The 21,466-nt window shown below is 52.6% G+C and overlaps 2 protein-coding genes across 2 annotated transcripts; both read left to right on the top strand.

Annotated features, from left to right (window-relative positions):
- The first annotated feature begins 10,080 nt into the window (after positions 1-10,080).
- LOC310748755 (mesoderm posterior protein 2-like) lies at positions 10,081-12,202 on the top strand. The gene is made up of 2 exons (XM_083584609.1): positions 10,081-10,811; positions 11,307-12,202. The coding sequence occupies exons 1-2, from the start codon at positions 10,107-10,109 to the stop codon at positions 11,367-11,369; spliced, it is 768 nt and encodes a 255-aa protein (XP_083440735.1). The 5' UTR covers positions 10,081-10,106; the 3' UTR covers positions 11,370-12,202.
- A 2,244-nt stretch (positions 12,203-14,446) lies between these two features.
- LOC310748750 (gonadotropin-releasing hormone II receptor-like) lies at positions 14,447-21,086 on the top strand. The gene is made up of 4 exons (XM_083584604.1): positions 14,447-16,825; positions 17,844-18,051; positions 19,238-20,810; positions 20,963-21,086. Exons 1-3 carry the CDS (start codon positions 16,298-16,300, stop codon positions 19,720-19,722), a joined length of 1,221 nt encoding a protein of 406 aa, XP_083440730.1. The 5' UTR covers positions 14,447-16,297; the 3' UTR covers positions 19,723-20,810; positions 20,963-21,086.
- The last annotated feature ends 380 nt before the right edge of the window (positions 21,087-21,466 follow it).

Below are 21,466 nucleotides of genomic sequence, written 5' to 3'. Positions count from 1 at the left end.
TTGAGGGCTCTTTCATTCAAGGAGAATAGAAAAAGATCAGGACTGTTCATCTTAAGAAAGGCATGGCTAAAGACCCTTTATAAAAAAGGGTGCATGCAAATCATAAATAGGGTTTCATCATTTCACACGGTACTGGATTTAGAAACCATCAAGGCCTGGTTTACTCTGCACCTGCTCAGGGAAATGCATGTTTTCCATATATTCCAGAGCTGGAACTTCTTATTCAAATCCCAGCCAGTCCTGGCTCAAATGTACTTCAGGGACTGCACCTGGGAGGCAGGGAAACCAAATCCCCGCTCCCCTTGGCTGTATCTTTAATTAATTAACATTTTTATTGTTCCCAAGGGTGGGTTTCCAGCGATACGGTATCCAGTTACGAAATGAAAACAAGTAAAGCCGTAGCAACCCTCTGCCTGCTTCAGAGAGATCTAGCAGCCTCCCACTCCCATCCGTGGGGCACTCGTGTCATATGCAACCCACAGTCAGGGCTGGGGAACCCGCAGGAGGTCAAAAGCCACGTGGCGATCACCGCCTGGAGCAACAGCGTCCGTCCGCTCACCAGGATATGCAAAGGACTTTCCTCCCCCACAAGGGGGCAGCCTGCTCTCTTCGCTACAGCAAATAAACCAGCGCGCGCGCGCGCGGGGGGGGGGGATGTGTCTCCGGGCCAGCCTTCTCCACCCTGCAGCCCTCCAAATATTTTTGTCTACATCTCTCGTCAGCCCCAGGGTCATCCTACAGCCGTGTTGGCTGGGGCTGATGGGACTTGCAGTTGAAAACATCTGGAAGGCACTAAGAGAGAGTGTCTTTGGACATATTAATTGATTAAAAATACATCCCAGCAGCCTTCTTCGTATTGCAACCCAGGGCAGCTGACAAACAACATCAGAGCCAAATGCACAAATCAGCGTTTGTGCGCAAAAATCAACAAAGCCAACGAGATACAATGGTGGAGAAAAGGGAGAAATGAGGTGTTCTTGTCCATTGACAGTAAGTGTGTTTCTCTCCCTACTGAGTACCACTGCAGAGCCACACAGTCTGGGAGGATCCGATTTCTCCCAAAGCCAGCTTGCCTGTAGGCACCCTGGGCTGCTCCTATACCCCCTTCCCCAGTCCCATAAGGCAGGTTCCCATGCCTGATAGGGGGGTGGGGGTTGTGCATGTGCTGCCAGTCTTGGGGAGATGCTTTTCAAAAGCATTGGTGCCAAGGCGAGCAGCAGTTTGGGACTTGCAGGAAGTCTAGTGTCCTGGAATGTGGTCCTGAGCAAGGTAAAGAGGAAGCCCCACCGAGGCAAAAGGACAACAGGCCCTGGCAGGGGTTGGGAGGGGACACTTTGCCAGGAGGAGAGGCACCCCCATGCAGCACCTACCTTGCAGCCAGGTGGCTCTTCAAGGTCCCAGGCTGGCCCTTCCCAGGTGACAACAGGGGTATCTGCTGCTGTTTGCGGCCCAGGCCAGACTCTGCCTGGCTTGTCCATGGGCGACCTCATGCAAGGTGAGGGAGGGCAAGGAGTCCTCTGCAGCTCAGGAGAGGCCTGGATCTGAAGAGAGGGCACTGGAGGCACCCAGGTTTCTGCAACGGCATCAGGAGTCTCATCCTGGAGGCCACAAGGAGGCAGTGGCCAGGTTCTAGAGTCGGGGACCTGGACCCCCTGACCCATTCCCATCAGGCAGGGTGGGGAGGCCATCCAAGTCTCAGGGGCTGGTCGGTCCTGGGCTGGGGACTCTGTGGTGTCCTGGTCTGACCTCCTTGCCTGGCAGCAGCCAAGCCCTGAGAAGCACAGGGGGCAGCGAGGCTGCGCCAGCACTGCCCTCCTCTGCACCAGCGCCTCCTCACTGAGGCCCAGCTGCTCAGAGAGGTGGGTGATGTAGCGGATGGCCAGGCGGAGTGTCTCGATCTTGGTCAGGCTCTGCCCAGCGGGTGCCACCGAGGTGGGCAGGTAGAGGCGCAGGGTGTGCAGGGCCTGGGCCAGGCGTCGCATGCGGTGCTTCTCTCTCTGGCTGGCACTCTGGCGCTGGCTGCCGGCAGCGAGGCATGATGCCCTCTGGGGTGCCCTGGCCTTTGGGAGCCAGCGGTGGGCCTGCTCTGGGACCAGGCTCTGGCTGCAAGCCGTGTAGGGGGCAGAGCAGGAGCCGGCCTGGCCCCACGTCATGGCCCAGCTGGGGACAAGGAGGTCCTGGCCAAAGAGATGGGCTGGAGAGCCGGACATGAGTGGAGGACAGCGGCCACTTTGGCCTGGACGTGGGAGGGGTCCTCTTTATGCTGCCCTGGGAGGTGTGAAGTGGCACCTCGCAGGTTTGTGGGAGGGGTCAAAGGCCACAGGGGGGACCCCAGCCCTGGAGCTGTGGGAAAGGCCGCCTCATTTGCAAAGGTGTGACTTTTCGCTGCTCTGCTCCTGATCGTTGCCACCCTGGGCTTGGGAAGTGTGCAGAAGGCAATTCACACAGTCCTGTCAGCTGCTAATTCTCTTTCCAAGCCTCTCTTGGCTCCTACTGCCTCCCCTCCTTGGCCAGGGCTCCTGAGTAGTTGCCCTCGCAGCCAATATGAGGGGACCTTGACCTGCCTCCAAGGAGACCCATCCTGCTCCCTCCTGCAGTTACTTACCCAGCACCCCAAAATGTGCAAAGCTGTTTGCTGCAGGACCTGTAGATTTCTCTTCCCAGGAAGGTTCCACAAATTCAGAGAGGGGGAGAAATTGCCTTCCCTGACTTGGTTCCCTCCTATCAGCCCCAGACAGCATGGCCTTCATGGGAGAGGGAGTAACGCTGTTCCCAGTCCCTTGTTTCTCCTTGTATAGTACAGTGGTACCTCGGGTTACAGACGCTTCAGGTTAGAGACTCCGCTAACCCAGAAATAGTCCCTCGGGTTAAGAACTTTGCTTCAGGATGAGAACAGAAATTGTGCTCCGGTGGCACGTCAGCAGCAGGAGGTCCCATTAGCTAAAGTGGTGCTTCAGGTTAAGAACAGTTTCAGGTTAAGAACGGACCTCCAGAACGAATTAAGTACTTAACCTGAGGTACCACTGTATTCCGGAGAGTAACATCATGTGGGATGCAGGAGGAAGAGCATGGCTGCCGTTTGTTTGTTTGTTTGCTGCTGCTGCTTCGTTAATGACGCTTCTGGCCGTGTTCCTTGGTTTTGGTTTCTGGCCGGTCACTTGCTAGAGGAGAGCATCCCGACTAAGGAGTCAGTTCTCAAACCATGCTACATCTTGTTCAGGAAGGCTATTGCAAACATTATCTCTACAACATATACAACGGCCTTGGTACTGGACCTTTCTTTCCCTCCGCCACCTAGCAGATGAATGGCGGTGTGTTAATTAATGCTTCTGGGTGGGCAAGTAGCAGGTAGTGCTCAAGATGGTGCCCCAATTCCAGTGGTGGTGATGGGCAGGGGAAGGCACAGTGGGAGTGGTGGGGTTGACCACCATCTGGGGCAGAGGCCTGGGTGTTTGGCCTCCATTCCTCGTTCTAGCCCTCTCACTCCACCGGAGGTTACTGGCAGCATATCTGCCGAGCCCTCTGGCCTGGTGATGCTGTTGCTGTATGCCAAATCAATCTGTAATAGAGCCATGCTCATTCACAATTTGATGTTGGGATAGATTGAGCTCAGCATTGTGGTTTGAGCCCCACATTGGGCAAACGATTCCTGCATTGCAGGGGGTTGTGCTAGATGATCCTCGTGGTCCCTTCCAACTCCACAATTCTGTGATTGTGGATGAGCGGGCTGATCTGGCTTAGGCGAGGAAGCCGGGCAAACCTGACGTCACCCAGCACCTGCCCACCCCAAGCCAGACTAGGGGTTTGAGTCAGGGGTGTTGCTGTTGTCTATAGGAGCACCATCTTTTTGTTTGGGAAGCACCTGGTGCTGGGGTCAGAGAGACTGGTCCTGGTTACCTTGGGGATTGCCTGAACCCTTATATCCCAGCTTGATCACTGAGATCTTCTGCAGGAGCATCACTGGTCATTCCTCAAATTGGCTAGGCTCATTTGGCAAAAACAAGCAACTGAGCGCTTAGGTCCAGTCCTGTGGAACTCTCTGCCACTTGTGAGTCAGCAGGCGCCTTTTGTGCCAACTTTTAAATGCCTGCGAAAACCTATGTGTTCCACCAGGTTAACTGATGTCTGTTTTTAACTTTTCCTTATATGGCTTTATTGCTGTAAACTGCCGCGATATATTTTTCATGACCCAGCAGTATACAAATATTTTCAAAAAGAAACAAATAAATACATGAAAATAAGTTAAAGAGGACTTCTCCACTGCCTTCCTGAGAGCACATGCCCGTGTCACCTCGTCTGTCAGTCACTGGATTCTCCTCTACCTGCTGTGGAATGTGAGAGCATGCACGGCCCTGGCACTGAAATTTGTGGGTGCCTGGCCCCTTCATGAGGAATCTTGTGGGTGCCTGGGCATCCAGGGCCCAAGGGAGTTGGCACCTATGCCGTGGTGTTCTGTATAGAGGAGGAAAGGTCAGGGTTTGGACACTGCTGAATTGGGGAGGCCTTGTCATCATAGAACTGTAGAGCTGGAAGGGACCTCAAGGGTCATCTAGTCCAACCCCCCTGCAAGGCAGGTACATTTTGATTATAGAAAAGACTAAGGCTAAGGAACAGCTAAAGATGTGCAAATCCAAGGTTTTTCAGATAAAGAGCAGCTTGGAATGCCCAATTTGGAGATGAAAAAGCCTCCAGTGATCATTGCAGAGTATGGGTCCGTCCCCCATCCCCTGGCTTTCTCCCACACCACCTCCCACACTGTGGACCCCAATCTCTGGCAGCTTTTCCCAAGCCCTGGGAAATCTGTTTGTGGGTCAGCTTCTCAGGGCAAGGGGGCTGAGTGTGAAGACCTTCCCTCCTCCACTTGTCCAAATAAGGACCTGGGGAAGTGTGAAGAGGCCCCCCGGGCAGATTTCAATCCCAGCTTTGGATCAGTTTAGCTGCACCACAGCTAATGATATTCAAGGTGTGAAGGGGGGGGGATCCGTGGGCCCTGCTGCTGCAGGGGGGCAGAGGCAGATTGCCTGGCAATGGCAGGCAGCAGAGGTCCAAAGTGAAGGGGTTCAGAAGAGTCCTGCAGCTGGAACAAGGCCAAAGCCCACATTGCTCAGCATCCTGGGCTCATGGCGGCCAACCTAATAGTAAGTCCACACATGTGCTATAGCCATCTCCTATTGTTGCTTCCCAGCCACTGGGGGTGCCTCCTGTTCCTGCTGGTGGTGGTATGACACAGCCTTCATGATTGACAGCTTAGCCATGATTCCTGCATTGCAGGGGGTTGGGCTAGATGGCCCTTGGGCCAGGTGCCTTCCAACCCTACAATTCTATGAGCACCAGGGTAGTGCAGTGGTTATAGTGTTGGACTAGGACCTGGTAGACCAGGGTTCAAATCCCTGCCCATCCATGAAGCTCCCTGGGTGACCTTGGGCCAGTCACTCACTCTCAGCTTAAGCTGCCTTGCAGGCTTGTGAGTTAAAATGGGGAAAAGGAGATCTATGCTTTCATCTTGGAGGAAAGGAGGTGGGATAAAAAGTAATAAAATAAATATAAAATAAAATAAATAAATGAGTAACTAAAGACAACATGAATTTTCCCAGTTACAGGTAGGTAGCCGTGTTGGTCTGCCATAGTCGAAACAAAAGAATTCCTTCCAATAGCACCTTATCTGAAGAAGTGTGCATGCACCCAAAAGCTCATACCAATAACAAACTTAGTTGGTCTCTAAGGTGCTACTGGAAGGAAGGAATTTTCCCAATACCCCTTGAAGACTCTCCATGCTGCTGGCCATGGTAGCAAATCCCACAGTTCCATTACTTTTATTCATAGAAATATATTCGTATGATTCCTTGTCCTGACCTTCACCAGAAGATCCCATGGTGGGTATTTATTTATTTTTCATTTATATCCCACCTTTTCTCCAAGGAGTTCAAAGTAGTGTACATAGCAGTCTCCTCCTTTAATCCCAATAACAACCCTGTGAGGTAGCTTAGGCTGAGAGGCAGTGACTGGATCGTGGCCCCCCAGTGAGGTCGATGGCCAAGTGGAGATTTGAACCCTGTTCTCCCAGGTCTTAGTCCAATATTCAATAATTACTACACCTCACCAGTTCTAGTAATGCACAATTGTCAAATAAAGTGGTGCCTTGGGTTACAGACGCTTCAGGTTACAGACACTTCAGGTTACAGACTCCGCTAACCCAGAAATAGTACCTCAGGTTAAGAACTTTGCTTCAGGATGAGAACAGAAATCGTGCGGTGGCAGTGCAGTGACAGTGGGAGGCCCCATTAGCTAAAGTGGTACCTCAGGTTAAGAACAGTTTCAGGTTAAGAACGGACCTCCAGAATGAATTAAGTTCTTAACCCGAGGTACCACTGTAGTAAAGCCGTCCTCCTCTGTGCTGTGTGAAGCGGTCCCCCTTTTCCTCTGCTCTAAACCTGCTAACATTCAGCATCATTGGATCGTCCCACTGGGCTCTAGGATTATGAGAGAAAATATCTCTATCCACTTTCATCACACCAGGCATGATTGTATACATAGGTGGTAGGAGACACCAATACCCCCAAACCCTGAAAAACCCTGTGTGTGTTCTGCATGTACTAGAGGGTGTGCCCCAGAGGGTTCTCACCATTGCTCCTCCGTGTTGGGCTCATCCCTCCTGTGCAGGTAGGGGGCTGTCACTCATCAGATACCTGATCTGGCAGCAGCCATCACCACAAAGATGCTCTATGCTCCATTCTCCACAAGGCCCCCCCCCCCGTCCTGCTCTCAGGATGCAACGCTTGCATGGGGGTCTCTCCTGAGCCCATCAGTGCTTGCCCAGGTGTGCTGGTGTTTGTGTTCAGCTCTTGTTGTCTCATCACACTTCGCCCACGTCAGTATTTTGGAAGCTGCCTGTGCTCTGCGTTCCCTCTGGATCTTTCCCCAAAAGGTCTGTTTCCCAGAACAGCAAGGCTGGGTTTCCCTGGCAACCTTTACACCAGGGGTGTCAAGGGCCTCCTGGGCAGGGCCAGGGAAAGCTGCCCCCCCGCCCCGCTGTAGTCCGTCCAGCTGTTTCACACTCTGGGACTGTGGGCTCCAGAGCCTAGTCCAGGGCTCAAGGCAGAATCTGCTGGGAATGGGGGAGCAGGGTGTGTGTGTGTTGCTCAGTTTGGAAAACTCAGTGCAATCAGGCCTGCAAGGGAAAGTCACCAACACCATCATCTGTTTATTTGAATCCCACTTTCCCACAAAACTGTTCTCAAAGCGGCTCATAACATATCAAAGGAACAAGTATAGCAATTCAATAGATAGATTAGCAAAAATTAGGAATGACATCAACTATTAATAATTTTTTAAAAAAAACACACAATCCACACAAGTTTGCATAAAATAATACAAAAAAACCAACTTAATTTAACAGCTTACATCTAAACAGGAGATAAGATTGTGCCTAACAAAGAAATAAAAATTAGTGTACAAATCTCCCACATTGCTCTAGATGCATCTATTTCCAACAGGTTTTTGGTTTTTTTACTGCATTTTTATCCCAACTTTTTTCCAAGCAGCTCAAGATGGTGTACATGGTTCTCCCTCTACTTGTTTAATCCACACAACAACCCTGCGAGGCAGGTTAGGTGGAGAGAGACAGTGGCTGGCCCAGGGTCACCCAGTCAGTTTCACGGCTGACTAGGCATTTGAACCCAGGTCTCCCGGGTCCTAGTTCAGTTCTCTAATCATTACACCACACTGTTTGGACTCAAGACTCAATCTTCATAGATCCAGGGGTCCCACCCTACCTCGCATCTGGGGTATTGCAGACACCCGCACTCTGGCTCGCACCCAGAGGGGCTTGATGGCCACTATTACCATGAGATCTCACTCCACAGAGAGGCCAGTAAGTTTCATTCCACATCCTCCCAAAAAGCTGCATCCATCCATCTGGGCTGGGGATGAATACTATGCAATAACTGATACCAAACTGAAGGGAACTCCTAACAAGTCAACAGCCTTGAGGAAGGAGACTCCAGCTCTCTCTCTCCCGTTTGCCACCTGAAGTTTGAACCCTTGGGTATGCTAGAGGCTGCTTTGCTTCCTCCTGGTGCCCCTCAAGATGTGGGTTGAGTGAGTGCATGTGCCCATATGCCAGTGGCAAACCTTTTTACCCTGTGAGCTGGGCAACCAGCAGGCATCCTTCTGCTCCTCCTCTGGCTGGCAGAGGAGGGGACCCAAAGCTCATTAGAGGGAGGGTGTGACTGGCCGGCTGGGCACATTCCTCAAGCCTCTTGCTGGCTCCTGGTGGTGCCAGGTCTCCAGGTTGGGAAACTGCACCCTGGATAAGAAGAGGCCTGATTCTTGAGGTGAGGGCTGATTCTGCTTTGACAAATCGGTATGCCATTCCCCAATAAAGAAGTCCTGAACTGATTTACAACCAAGGTGAAAATACAATAATAAAATGACAAAAACAGATTAGAAACAGATTGTACAATATATCCAAATATTGTTGGTGTTGCCCAAGAACACAAAAGATGTATTTGCTGGATGCCAAAATAATGGCAAGGTTGAATCCAGGTGGGCCTCTTTGGGGGAGAGCAGTCTATATATGCAGGGGTGGTTGGGGCTACTACAGAGAAGTCCCTGTGCCAGTGGCTGGTAGGTCCTCCCAGTGAGCAAAGAGGGGCTTCTGGAGGGGCATCCCTCCTGGCACTGTCCAACTGAGGCCCTCAGACTGGATTATATATACCTTGCAGGTTCCTGGCACTGGAGGCATTTTCCAGCCACAACAGATCATACAGTAAGTGACTTGGGGGCCTAGTGTGTGTCATGCACAAAGAGCCATACAGCTCACTGGGAGGCCTACCTTGCAAGGGTGTTGGAAGGGCAAACGATGCTTATGCTTACTGTACCCTGAAAAAGCAAAGGCTAAATCACATGCACCAAAGACTGACTAGTTAGGAGGGAAACTTGCTTTGCATCATATTCCTTAGGGGCAGGGAACACAAACCACATGACTATCAGTCCTTGGACCAAGCTTGGGATTCCCCAACCTGGCGCCCTCCAGCTGATGTGAGTCGTAGTCCAAAAACTCTGGAGGGCACCAGATAGAGGGAGGCTGATCTAGTCCTCCTTTGGCTGAGGAGGGGCTCCATTTTGTCCCTGGCCTGTGGTGGGGCAGGGGGCTGCTGCAAACCCTGATGCCTGCCTTTGCATGTGGCACCTGCTGCCCTTGGGCGCTTCCTTGGCACCTGGGAGCCCCTTCCAGTGCCAATGCAGTTTCCTTTGTTCCCTGTCAGTCAGACTCATGTCTCATCCCACCTGCCCAAGTTGAGGCGCCCCATTCACTCCCCATAAGAAGCAAGGCCCATTTAGTAGAGCATCCTGTTCTCATAGTGGGCAGCCGGACTCCTATTACGGGAAGCCAACTAGCAGGACCCAAGCACAAGAGCACGCTTCCCTCCGGTGGCTTCCGGCAAATCCAATTCCATCTTCAAATATTTCTCAAGGGCAGTCACATGGAAGATGGAGCAAGTCTGCTTGGAGGCTAGGACCCAAACCAATGGATTCAAGTCACAAGAAAGGAGATTCCAACGAAACATCAGGAATAACTTTCTGTTGGTAAGAGTTGTTCAACAGTGGAACGGACTCCCTCGGGAGGTTGTGGACTCTCCTTCCTTGGAGGTTTTTAAGCAGAGGTTGGATGGCCATCTGTCATGGATGCTTTAACTGAAATACCCGCATTGCAGAGGGTTGGACTAGATGACCCTTGGGGTCCCTTCCAACTCTGCCATTCTATGATTCTATTATTCTTTTAAAGCCACGAAAGTTGGTGGTCACGAGGGCCTCCTGTGGGAGGTAGTTCCACAGTTTTAATTAGGCACTGCGTGAAAAAAATCATCGCTTTTCTCCTGAAACTTGTTGCGGGTGGATTAGGGTCTCTTAGAGAAGGGAAGGGGCGTCCCCAACGTCCCCAAAGAGAACCCCTCCTCGGCCGGGGTGGTACTCCCCCCCCCCGTTCACAGGGCCCGGCTTTGATGCGCCGCTGGGCTTCGCGGAGGTGCCAGTTCACACCTTCGGGGCGGCATAAAGGCCGCCGGCCGCCTCGGCGTCTTCCCAGAGCCAGCTCGGCTGCAGCCATGGCCCACGGCTATCCCACTGCCCCACTCGGGAGCCCAGCTCTGCAGCTGCCCTCCTTCTGGGCCGCCCAGCCTCAACCTCAGCCCCAGCACCCGACGTGGGGATGGCCCGACGGCTCCAGCAGCGCCTCCCCATCCTCTTCTCCGGACTCCTGCGGCTTCTCGCCCTCCTTCTGCCCCTGGAGCAGCGCGGGCCTCGGGGCCAGAAAAGGCGGCGGCGGCAGCAGCAGCAGCAGCAGCGGCCGTCGGGCCCGGCTAGGCTTGGGGCAGCGCCAGAGCGCCAGCCAGCGCGAAAAGCACCGCATGCGGCGCCTGGCCCAGGCCCTGCACACGCTGCGCCTCTACCTGCCGGCCTCGGTGGCGCCTGCCGGGCAGAGCCTGACCAAGATCGAGACGCTCCGCCTGGCCAGCCGCTACATCGCGCACCTCTCCGAGCAGCTGGGCCTCAGCGAGGAGGCGCTGGCCCGCGCTGCCCGACGCCCCCCGACGGCGCCCGATCCCCTAGCTTGGTCTCGCGGCCTCCAGCAGGACCACCTCGACGCCTCCTGCTGCTGCCGCTCCCCTGCTTCGCCGTCGGGCCCCTGGCTGTTGGGTTCTCCGTCCTGCTCCGGAACCGGGGCCCCTGCCGAGTCCTCCACCGACGGAGGCGGGCGAACAGAACCGCCCTGGACTGCGGAGCTCGCGGAGCTGGATCTTTCCTCGCAGGTACGTCCCTCGAGCCACATCTGGGCAGCAAGCTCCGTCCAGCGCGGACTGGCAGCGCCTTGAGCATGCGGCCTTTTGCATGCAGCTCTGGACCTCCTCCAGCTGCAAACAGCCCTTCCGACTCCGGCTATTCTCTGCTCCCCCTGGGCAGGTTCAAGGGAAGCCTTAAAGCGGGAAGGACCGTCGCAGTTCAGAGCTACGCATGCAAAAGGTCCCAAGTTCAATCCCGATGGGATTTCCAGATAGGGCTGGGAGAGAAACCCTTGCCTGAAACCCTGGAGAGCTGCTGCCAGTCAGTGCAGGCAATACTGAGCTAGATGGACCAGTGGGTCTAATTCAGATGTTCAGTTTCCTGTTCAGCAGCTGAGCATAAGGCAAAGCAGGGGACTGCCAAGAACAGAGCGCTCCTTCTGCCCCCCTCCCTGACCACTTGCCCTTGACTGATGCTGACCCCCTACATTGCTCTCTCTCTTTGTCTCTTGCCTCTCTTTCCAGATTCTCCCCGATGAGCTGGTGGCTTTCCTGGAGGGCTTCCTTCCGCCGGCATCTCAAGGCTGACCTTCACACCCCCTCGCCTGCCCTGTGCCAACTGGCCTGACTGGCATCTGGAAGCTCAGGAGCCCAGTGGGGACATCGCCATGGCAAGAAGCGCTCTGGAGCAGAAAGACCTCTCCCAAACTGAAAGACCCTTTCTTCCCTAGAGTCAAGGACATTCTAGGAAGCAATGACCCACAGAGGTGCCAATTAAGCTCTTCTGCCAGCTGCCCCTGCCTTCCCTCCCTCCATGTTGCTTTGGAAGTCTAAGAGCAGCTGGCAAGGTTGTAGCATTTGTGAACAAACTTTGCCCTAATCCCCGCTGTGATAGACAAAAGGAAGAGTCACTGGCATCGCTCCCACAAGAGGCATTGATTGCCACCAACATGGAAAGGGTTAAAAAAAATTTAGACCAGAAGAGTGCTGTCAGTGGCTACTAGCCACAATAGCTATCTTCTGCCTCCATAGAGGCAGGACATCTCTTCTTGTGTTCTGATGTGTTCTGTCCTTTGCCAACTTGGCTCTTTGTGGGCTGGCTTTGTGGGTAGGGCAGAAGAGGCCACTGCTTCCAGTGTGTGGTGTAGTGGTTAGTGCGCTGGACTGGGACCTGAGAGGCCAGGGTTCAAATCCCTACTCAGCCATGAAGCTCACTGGGTGACCCTGGGCCAGTCACTGCCTCTCAGCCTAACCTTGTTGTGGGGATTAAATGGAGAGGGGGAGAACCATGTATGCCACCTTGAGCTCCTTGGAGATATAGATGCAGTGAATCAATGACTCAATCAAGCTCCAAGTCAGAACAATACATGGGGGCGAGATGTCGGGACAGAGCCTCTGAGCAAGTGCAGAATAGCTTTCCTTTCCCACTGACCCTAACAAGTCTCCCTCCCTCCATCTAGGGTTAATTATTGGCGTCTTCCCCAAGGAGCCTAGACCAGCATTTGTCTCACAACAGCCCATCTGGATCTCTTCCTGTTTTTTTGGGTGCTTTGGGGGACAGAAGCCTCCTTTGTTACCCTACAGACTTCTGGTGCTGTCAGTGGCTGTTGCTTTTCATTTGCCCTTTGTAGAATTGTAGAGATGGAAGGGACTCTAGGGGTCATCTAGTTCAACCCCTGCAATGCACTAATCTGTTTTGTCACAAGTCCACATCTCCATGACACTTGTGGGCAAGGTTATCTGGGGTCAGGAAGTGTTGTGTCGTGAATCTGCCGGTGGCACCCTGCTCTGTTCTCCAAGAGAAGTGGTATTGGCTTCTCTGTGAACTAGATGGAGGTGAATAAATGTAGACTTAATCTTGAGTGGAGTAGACTGGGCCACCTCGGCTCACTGGCTATCTGGGGGACTGTGTGGCCTGGAAATTCCTATGACTCTCTGGACTCCTAGGCAGCAATGGATGTGGCCTGGAGTCTGTTGGTCCACTTTTAGGGGTTGGTCTGGCTGCATTGCTGGAAGATGGAAGCCCACGTGGTCAGAGTTATTCGGTCCTTGGCAATTCTCAATGACATGGCTGCAAAGTGATGGGCCATGATGCCCTTGAAGGTCTGGAAGCTTCATCTAGAACCTGGTACTGAACACAGCTAGGCTACGGATGGGTAGAATCATACAATCATAGCATTCAAAGGAAGCCAAGGGTCATCTAGTCCAACGCTCTGAAATGCAGGAATCACAGCTAATAAGGTGGTGGCAAACTTACTTTGCATATTCTAAAGCCTTTGCTCAGGTTGCCAGTTCCTTCCTAGGTCCAACAAGACTCTTGTCTGAAGCCTTAATTGGTCTTCCACCTGATGTCTCTACCCCACCCCACTCTCAAATCTACCAAGAAGTTGTGCTGCTTTCTAATCTAGATTAACAGGGCCTTCCTTATAGTTCACCCCCAAGACCCTGGAGAGGCCCCTCCCTCTTCTTTTGCTTCCTTTTTAGAGGGAGGCGAAGGTGTTTGAGGGCTTAATTTTATGGATGTTTCTTGAGCTGTTTCCCCCCAATTATTTTTTATTAATTTTCTAAATTATTACAAATCAAACTGATTTGCTTTAATACAATATCTTAAAATCAGGTTTCCCGCTCCTGTTGCGAACATATGTTTGAGCTGTTCTTTTTACATTTTCCACCTGATTTGTTGTGAGTCTCTAATAATGATATTGTTTCAATACTTATTGTATTAACTGATGTTTTAAATATTTTTGTAGCTCCTCTGTTTGTAGCTTTTACCCAGAGAGAAGATGTGTGATACAAATGACTGTAAATAAACGATCCCACTTTAACCTATTTGTTTATTAGAGGTTTATTTAACTGGTTCCAACTCTTTAATTCTGCGAACTGATTAGAGAATATTTGACAGTGAAAAGCAATATACAGATTATGTGAATGAAAAAAACACCCTATACAGTAGTTGAAGTGGAGTAATGCTCCCAAGGCAAAGACAGTTGGGTGGGGCTTTGTGAGTGGGGGTTAATGTGGGTTAATGAAGGCCTGTTTCTGCCCCTCCCAACCCAGTGCCCCTGCCAGGGTCACCCCAGACCTAGAGGAAAAGTTTTTACAGTCAGAATTTATTAATTTCAGCCAGGAGGAATCCCGTTAATTCCCCTCTGTAAAAACCTCAAATCCGTTTTAGATTTAGCATATTTATTACCAGCTTTCCCCCAAAGGTCTAGGAGCAGATTAGAACAGTACAAAATCAATACAATAGTCTGTAAACAAGACAGCAAACCAAGCCCCTCGGCTTCCTGGGACTTGCAAGAACCAGGGAAGCTGCAGGTATGAACACAACCCTGGGCAGGAGTGGGAGGCATGGGGGGGGGGGCCTCTGCTCTGCGGTGAGGGTAGAGAAGCCAGACCCCAGTCGGAGGGAGACAGGAGGGCGGCCCGATGGCGCCCCTCGCCTCACCGTACATAACAAAGGCCCGGCAGCAGCAGCCACACTCGACGGGGCGGGCTGGACGTGCGCGGCATGTGCTCCTGCTGCCGCCGCGTGTCAGGATTTGCGTGAGCTCTCGAGTCCTGCTCGCCCCGGCACCCCGCCCCTGCTGGCGACTGCCTGGCGGCTGCTTGAGCCTCTTCCCCCGCCCCCTAATGAACCCACCTTCCTCGCGCAGGGACTTGCTAATCGTCCCGGCGGAGCCTTTGAGATGCAGAGTGCGGCGTCCGTCCCGTCGGAGTCAACCCTGCTTGCGGGCCGCTGCCTCCTTTCTCTCCTGCTGCTCCGCTTCTCAGCACAGCGTGTGGGCAGCCCCCGGGGGCTCCAGAGACCCTAGCTAACAATCGTGTTTCCGTTTGGCCCGCCCGCAGCCCTAGGGAGCCGCTGCCTGTCGGACGGATAACAACAACAACAATATATTAGTATATAGCATGGGTTCTCTATTCCCTGCCCCCTGGCTACTCCATTTTATAGTATTATTATTATTATTATTATTATTATTATTATTATTATTATTATTAAGTTTATATCCCTTCTTTTTCTCCAAGGAATGGAAGGTGGTGTCTGTGCATCACCCCTTCTCTATTCAATCCCCACAACAGCCCTGTGAGGTGGGTTAGGCTGAGAGGCAGTGCCTGGGGGTCACATCCAATGAGCCTCCTAGCTGAGTGGGGATTTGAACCCTGAACTCTGATCTCTCCTGGGTCCAAGCCCGAGACTCTAATTACTACACCATGCTGGCCGTGATGGAGCCCTGGGTCTGCCTGGGTCCCTCTACTCAAATCCTGGCATCATCCCTCATTTTCTACTGAGATGCGAAAGAGCACCACTCGTCAAAGTGCTCCCCTTGGTGGCAGCAAACAGCAGCAGGACCCTCACTGGTGCACACTTTTAATGACTGATTGTTAGGCCTTGCTCTACTGGGCACTGGCTTCAGAGACGCCACCCGTTGGCAGACCATCTCTGCATTACAAAGATGTCTGCAAACATGACATGAAGGCTGGCAACTTCAACCCTGCTCTGTGGGAATCCCTTGCAGATCATAGCAGTGCCTGGAGACAGGCAGTTAGGTCATGTATCTACAGCAGTGACCAGCGGAGGAATGACCGCTGAGAGGCTTGCAGAAACTGGTATTGAGAAGCTTTGCTGCCTAGCCTCCATTATGGCTAGTAGCCACAAATGAATTAGATTAATTGTCTTTCAAACCCATCTAGGTTGGTGGCCTTTACTGCCTCCTGTGGGAGTGAGTTCCATAGCTCAACTCTGCGCTATATGAATAAGGACTTTCTTTTATCTGTCCTGCGATCTTCCCCAGTTTATAGCAGGAAAGAGATGGCCTTTCAAAAGGTAGCATCTGTAGATGACTTAAGTTTTATCCCAAGGCAAGTGGAGGTGACTCCTGCAAGCACGGAACAGGCTGACAGAGGTTCTCAGGGGCTACTTTCTGATGAGGAAAAAGATGCCTTGTCTGAACTACCTTAGCAGCTGCTGCAGCCATTGAGTCTCTGTTTCTGCTCTTAGCTGAGATGCAAAAAGAAACCAGCCTTCTTTTGCACTTCCAAACAGCCTTGGTATCCAAGCTGGGGTCTGTTTTGGCTGCGTATGCCCCTCCCTCTGGGGGTGGGAGTGAGCCAGTGTGACATGGGATGGTATTAAGAGGAGAGTACAGAAGCCTCTGCCAAGGCACTGAGCAGCAGGAAGGGAGCTGAGTGGCTGGGTCTGTTGCTGTGAAGAGGAATCAGCCAGGTGAGCTGGGGCAGGTGCCAAGGAGGTAGAGAGGCGGGCAGAGCCTGAGGTGGAGGCTTGGAGGGGCCACGCTTGAGCCAGTTGAGTCAGTGGCTCCGAGAGAGACAGCACAGATACAGCTGCTCCAGAGAAACATCCCAGACAGCTCCAGGTGAGGCAGAAGGGGTGTGTGTGGATGGGCAGCGAGGGATCTGCTGGGAGAGGGAGTGAGATCCCCATTAGCCTGCAACCTGTTATAACTCGGTTTGTGTGTCTCCCCCGGCTGCCTAGGTGGAAGTGAACAGTCCCCACAATGACCCTGGAGGAGAATTCCAGTGTGGCACCCTGTGGCGGCTTGTTCCCCTTAGAGGGGGCTATGTGGGCCAACGGCAGTACCACGGCAGAAACCCTGAAGCTGCCCACCTTTTCGGCAGGAGCCAAGGCTCGCGTGGCCATCACTCTGGGGCTCTGCATGATTTTGACAGCCTGCAACATGGCAGTCCTGTGGGTTGGCATGGGCAAGCCGCAGTCCAATCGTTCCCAGGCCCACCTGCTTCTCCTGCACCTGGCAGCTGCCGACCTGCTAGTGGCCCTGGTGGTGATGCCCATGGATGCTGTCTGGAATGTCACCCTGCAGTGGCGGGCGGGCGACTGGGCGTGCCGCCTCCTCATGTTCCTCAGACTCCTGGCCATGTACGCTTCAGCCTTCGTCACTGCCATCATCAGCCTGGACCGCCAAAATGCCATTCTGCACCCCCTAACCATCGCCAAGGCCCGCTGCAGGAGTCAGGTCCTGCTGTACGCCTCGTGGCTATTGAGCGCTGGGCTCTCCATTCCTCAGGTACTTGCCCCCCCCTCCCTTCGCCAACTGGTGCCCTTTCAGATTTATTCATTGTATCGCATCCCTATCAAACCTCTTTTCTCCATGGAGCGCAAGGCGGCGTTCACAGTTCTGTTTCCTGCTCTGCATTTGATCCCCACAACAGCCCTGTGAGGTAGGTTAGGCTGAGAGAGGCAGTGAGCTTCATGGCCAAATGGGAGAAGTCAGTAAAGTGGTACCTTGGGTTAAGAATTTAATTCGTTCCGGAGGTCCGTTCTTAACCTGAAACTGTTCTTAACCTGAAGCACCACTTTAGCTAATGGGGCCTCCTGCTGCCGCCGTGCCGCCAGAGCACAATTTCTGTTCTCATCCTGAAGCAAAGTTCTTAACCTGAGGTACTATTTCTGGGTTAGCAGAGTCTGTAACCTGAAGCGTCTGTAACTCAAGGTACCACTGTATAGCAATAAAGGTACAGGGTTAGTCTGGGGATCTGCAGGTCATGAGCGTAGTCAGGATTTTTTTAGTGGGGGGCAGCCTTCATGTTAGCAGGGGAAGAAACTCAAGTTAGTTAAATACTTTTATTGATTTACTTTTTTATTGATTTACGCCCATGCTGCAGGCCTAATAATAATAATAATAATAATAATAATAATAATAATAATATTTATACTCCACCCATCTGGCTGGGTTTCCCCAGGCACTCTGGGCAGCTCCCAACAAAATATTATTATTAATAACAAAGCGATAAAACATCAGCCATTAAAAACTTACCTGACTTAGCTCCTTGCAAAGCCCTCTTCTGCAAGCTGAGTTTGAGTTGCACCCAAACTTCCAAAAGCTGCAAGCCCCACAGAGGAAGAAAGGCTCCTTCACCAGGAGAGGAGCGTAGCTGTCCTAGGGTGGGATGGCTGCTTCTCTCCTAAAAAGTTGGGGTAAGGTGGGGTGTATGGGGGGGGTTGAATGCAACATGTTGCAAGAGCTTAAAGCCCCATTTTCTCTCCCCCCTCACCTTTGGCGGTTTGCTGTTTCCCCCCTCAAGCTCTTCCTGTTCCGCACGGTCACCATCAGCTCCCTGCAGAACTTCACCCAGTGCACAACGAGGGGTGCCTTCACCCAGCGCTGGCACGAGACGGCCTACAACATGCTCAGCTTCCTTTGCCTCTTCCTGCTCCCGCTGCTCATCATGGTTGCTTGCTACTCCCGGATCCTGCTTGAGATTTCCCGCCGCATCGGGTCCTCCAGCTGCTGTGAGTTCCGCAGGGGAGAGGGGAGGAGAAAGGCCGGTTGGCGGCAAAGATTGGGGAGAGTGCTGAGGGCCACGTAGAGAGGATTGGAGGGCTGCATTTGACCCCTGAACCTGAGGTTTCCCACTCCCATACTAAGAATTAACTGATGGAACTATCTGCCACAGGAATGGTTTTTTTGAAGGATCTGAAAAACCCCGCAGAGAAAAAACCCGCTAATAACTGGAAGTTATTAGCCTCACCAGGAAAAATGGAGCCTTTCTCCATGCTCAGAGGAGGCCTTGTGGTCCTGATTCCCAGATGCCAGGGCAAGGAGCAGGGCATAGCTCTCTCTTTTGAGTGCCTGCTTGTGATGTTCCCTGGTAGAAGGTTTCTGGAAGGCTGACTTTTGTTCTAATCCGGCAAAGTGTTTTGATGGACATGGGAAGAAGTTTCCCAGGCAAAGTTTCTCCTGTTCTCACTCCCTTCTGATGTGTGTGTGTGTGTGTGTGTGTGTGTGAGAGAGAGAGAGAGAGAGAGGGAGTGAAACCCCCATGCAGACCCCTAGTAGAGTGGCAATTTCCACTGTGGGCAAGGACCACCCTTCAAGTATACATCACCCAGAAATGCAGAGAAGCTGGGGAGCAAAATGAGGATGCTACATTATCTGCCTGTATCATAATGCCATAGTAGAAATCTATGGTGCGACTGTATTTGAAATACTGTGTACCATTCTGGTCGCCTCACCTCAAAAAGGATATTGCAGAGTTGGAATAGCTTTAGAAAAGGGCAACCAAAATGATCAAGGGCGCCCCAGTGAAGAAAGGTTGCAGCATTTGGGACTGAGAAAAGGCAAGCTGAATGTTGGAAGACTCAGGGCGGATAAAAGGAATTCCTTCTTCACCCAGTGCATAGTTAAACTATGGAACTCCCTCCCACAGGAGGCAGTGATGGCCACCAACTTAGATGGCTTTCAAAGAGAGGGCTATCCATGACGGCTGTGCTCTCCCTCCACAGCTGGAGGCAGCAATGCTTCTGAATCCCAATTGCTGGAAACCACAGGAGGGGAGAGGACTCTAGAGCTTGAATCCTGCAGGTTTCCTACAGGCATCTGGTTGGCCACTGTGAGAGCAGGATGCTGCTCTAGATGGGCCCCCTTTGGCCTGATCCAGCAGGCTCTTCTTACATTATCCTCTCTTTGTCTTTGCAGTGTCTGCCAAGGAGCTGCCCCTGCGCCGCTCGCGTGACCCCATCCCGTGGGCCCAGCTGCGCATGCTGCGCCTCAGCATAGTCATTGTGGGCTCCTTTGTGGTCTGCTGGACCCCCTACTACTTGCTGGGCCTCTGGTACTGGTTCTGGCCAGCCACCATGGAGGGAGCTGTCTCCCATTCCGTTGCTCACATCCTTTTCTGCTTCGGCCTGCTCAACTCCAGCCTGGACCCGATCCTCTACGGTCTCTTCACCTTGCCTTTGCACCAGAGGCAGGGGGGCTGCTGCAGGGCGGGGGGCCCAGGGTCTTCCTCACAGCTGCCCTCCTCCATCATCACCAGCTCCTTCCGCTGCTCAGCATCCCCCATCCGCCTCTGGCGGGGGGTGCCCCACCTCGAGGCCCCCCTGCCCCCCTGCCCCCAAGTGCCTGCACCAAGGGCATCGCTGATAACAGCAGCCTTTGAAGGAGTCTGCTGCAGACACTGACCCAGGGACTTGCACAGGGCTGGGTGGAGGCTCCCCACTTCTGAAAGCCAGAGGCCTGGTTCTCTAAGCGGCTCAATGAAGAGCAAACGTCTGCTTTCCTCCTGCTGGTTCCTTCCAGCTGTTTTGGACTATGACACCCACTCGACTTGCTCAGCATCATCTAGCTGTGCTGGTTCCAAGGGATGATGGGTGTTGAAGCCTAGAACACCTGGAGGGGGCCAGGTTTAGGAAGGCTGCTTTGGGGGGGCGTATTTAATGGGATAGAGCCAGCTCTCAAGCACAAACATGGGGTCCTCTGGCTGGAGAGCGGCCTGGATGTGCAATGCAAATTCACAGGAGAAGGAAAATGGCAGATAACCTTCTGCGCTGGAGGTTTGTAAACAGAAGTTGGATGCCCAGCTGTCAGGGATGCTTTAGTTGTTATTCCTGCATCGCAGGGGGTTGTTCTGGACACAGCGGTATAGGTAGCTGCTGGGGTGCCCGGTGTGGTGCGTGCGCCCTGTAGCCAGGGTCGGAGCAAGCCAACTCCAGCCTGGAGTGGGGCGAGCCAAGGCAGGGCTGTGTGGAGCCTCTCCGCCAGCCTCCCCCTCAGCTGTAGGGTAGCTGAGGCGGTGGGCAGACGCAAGCCCCATGCAGCTCAAAAAAGCAATGCGGAACTTGCAAGCAGTCCACCCGCCATCTCCCCCTCAGGAGAGATGCGTGGCTCAGGCCCTGCGGTGTGGTGCCCAGTGTCCCCCGCCTCACCTAGCTACCAGTGACGTAGAAAGGGGGGTGCAGGAGTTATTTATTTATTTATTTTTAAAGTACCGTGAGCCTGATTTAAAAAAATATATTTTAAAAACACATATTTTTGCCATTTTGTCACCCCCCCTCAGTGATTACTCCCGGGGTGGCCCGCACCTACTGCACCCTCCTTCCTACGCCACTGACTGGACGACCCTTAGCATCCTTTCCAACCCTACAATTCTATGGTTTATTAAATAGTAAGACAGAATTACATGTGAAATGAATATGTATGTAGCCAATATTTTCCAACGGCTTCATTGTAGAAGGCTGGCTTAATTTCGGGTAGCATCCCTGAGCATAGAGTGGTACCTCGGGTTAAGAACTTAATTTGTTCTGGAGGTCCGTTCTTAACCTGAAACTGTTCTTAACCTGAGATACCACTTTAGCTAATGGGGCTTCCCTCTGCCGCCGCACGATTTTGGTTCTCATCCTGAAGTAAAGTTCTTAACCCGAGGTACTATTTCTGGGTTAGCGGAGTCTGTAATCTGAAGTGTCTGTAACCTGAAGCATCTGTAACCTGAGGTACCATTGTATATGGAGTTATTTCTGTCTCAGAATAAACTTTAAGGTGTCATTTAAGGTGCGTTGGTGCTTGGAGGCCAGAGGTTCTGTGGGGTGTAATTGATGCGTCAATGCAATGGGGAGATTTTGAAAGGATGGGACTGCACTCATCCTGCCTTCTCCACGGCTAGGGACTTGCAGCTGCCTTCTCCCCACCTCCCTGGCCCTCTTGAGCTCAGGAAAGACTAAGGAAAGATGTCTTGCAGGTCCTGCCTTCACCCCTCGTAGGTCCTGTAGGGTGCCTGGATTTCTGACAATGGCCTTGCCTGTTGCAGAAATCCAAGCACAGCAGCTGTGAGCCCCTGCAGTCGAGAGTACCCACCCCCTCCTGTGGGGGGGGGGCAGCATTGTTCTTGCCTCTTTAATCCCAGAGCGTTTGTTCCTGGAACCTGCTGTT

This window comes from Podarcis filfolensis (assembly GCF_964270895.1).
Source record: "Podarcis filfolensis genome assembly, chromosome: 14".
NCBI classification, from domain to species: Eukaryota; Metazoa; Chordata; class Lepidosauria; order Squamata; family Lacertidae; genus Podarcis; species Podarcis filfolensis.
Note: the sequence above shows the minus strand (reverse complement) of the source record. Positions and strands in the feature narration are given on the sequence as shown.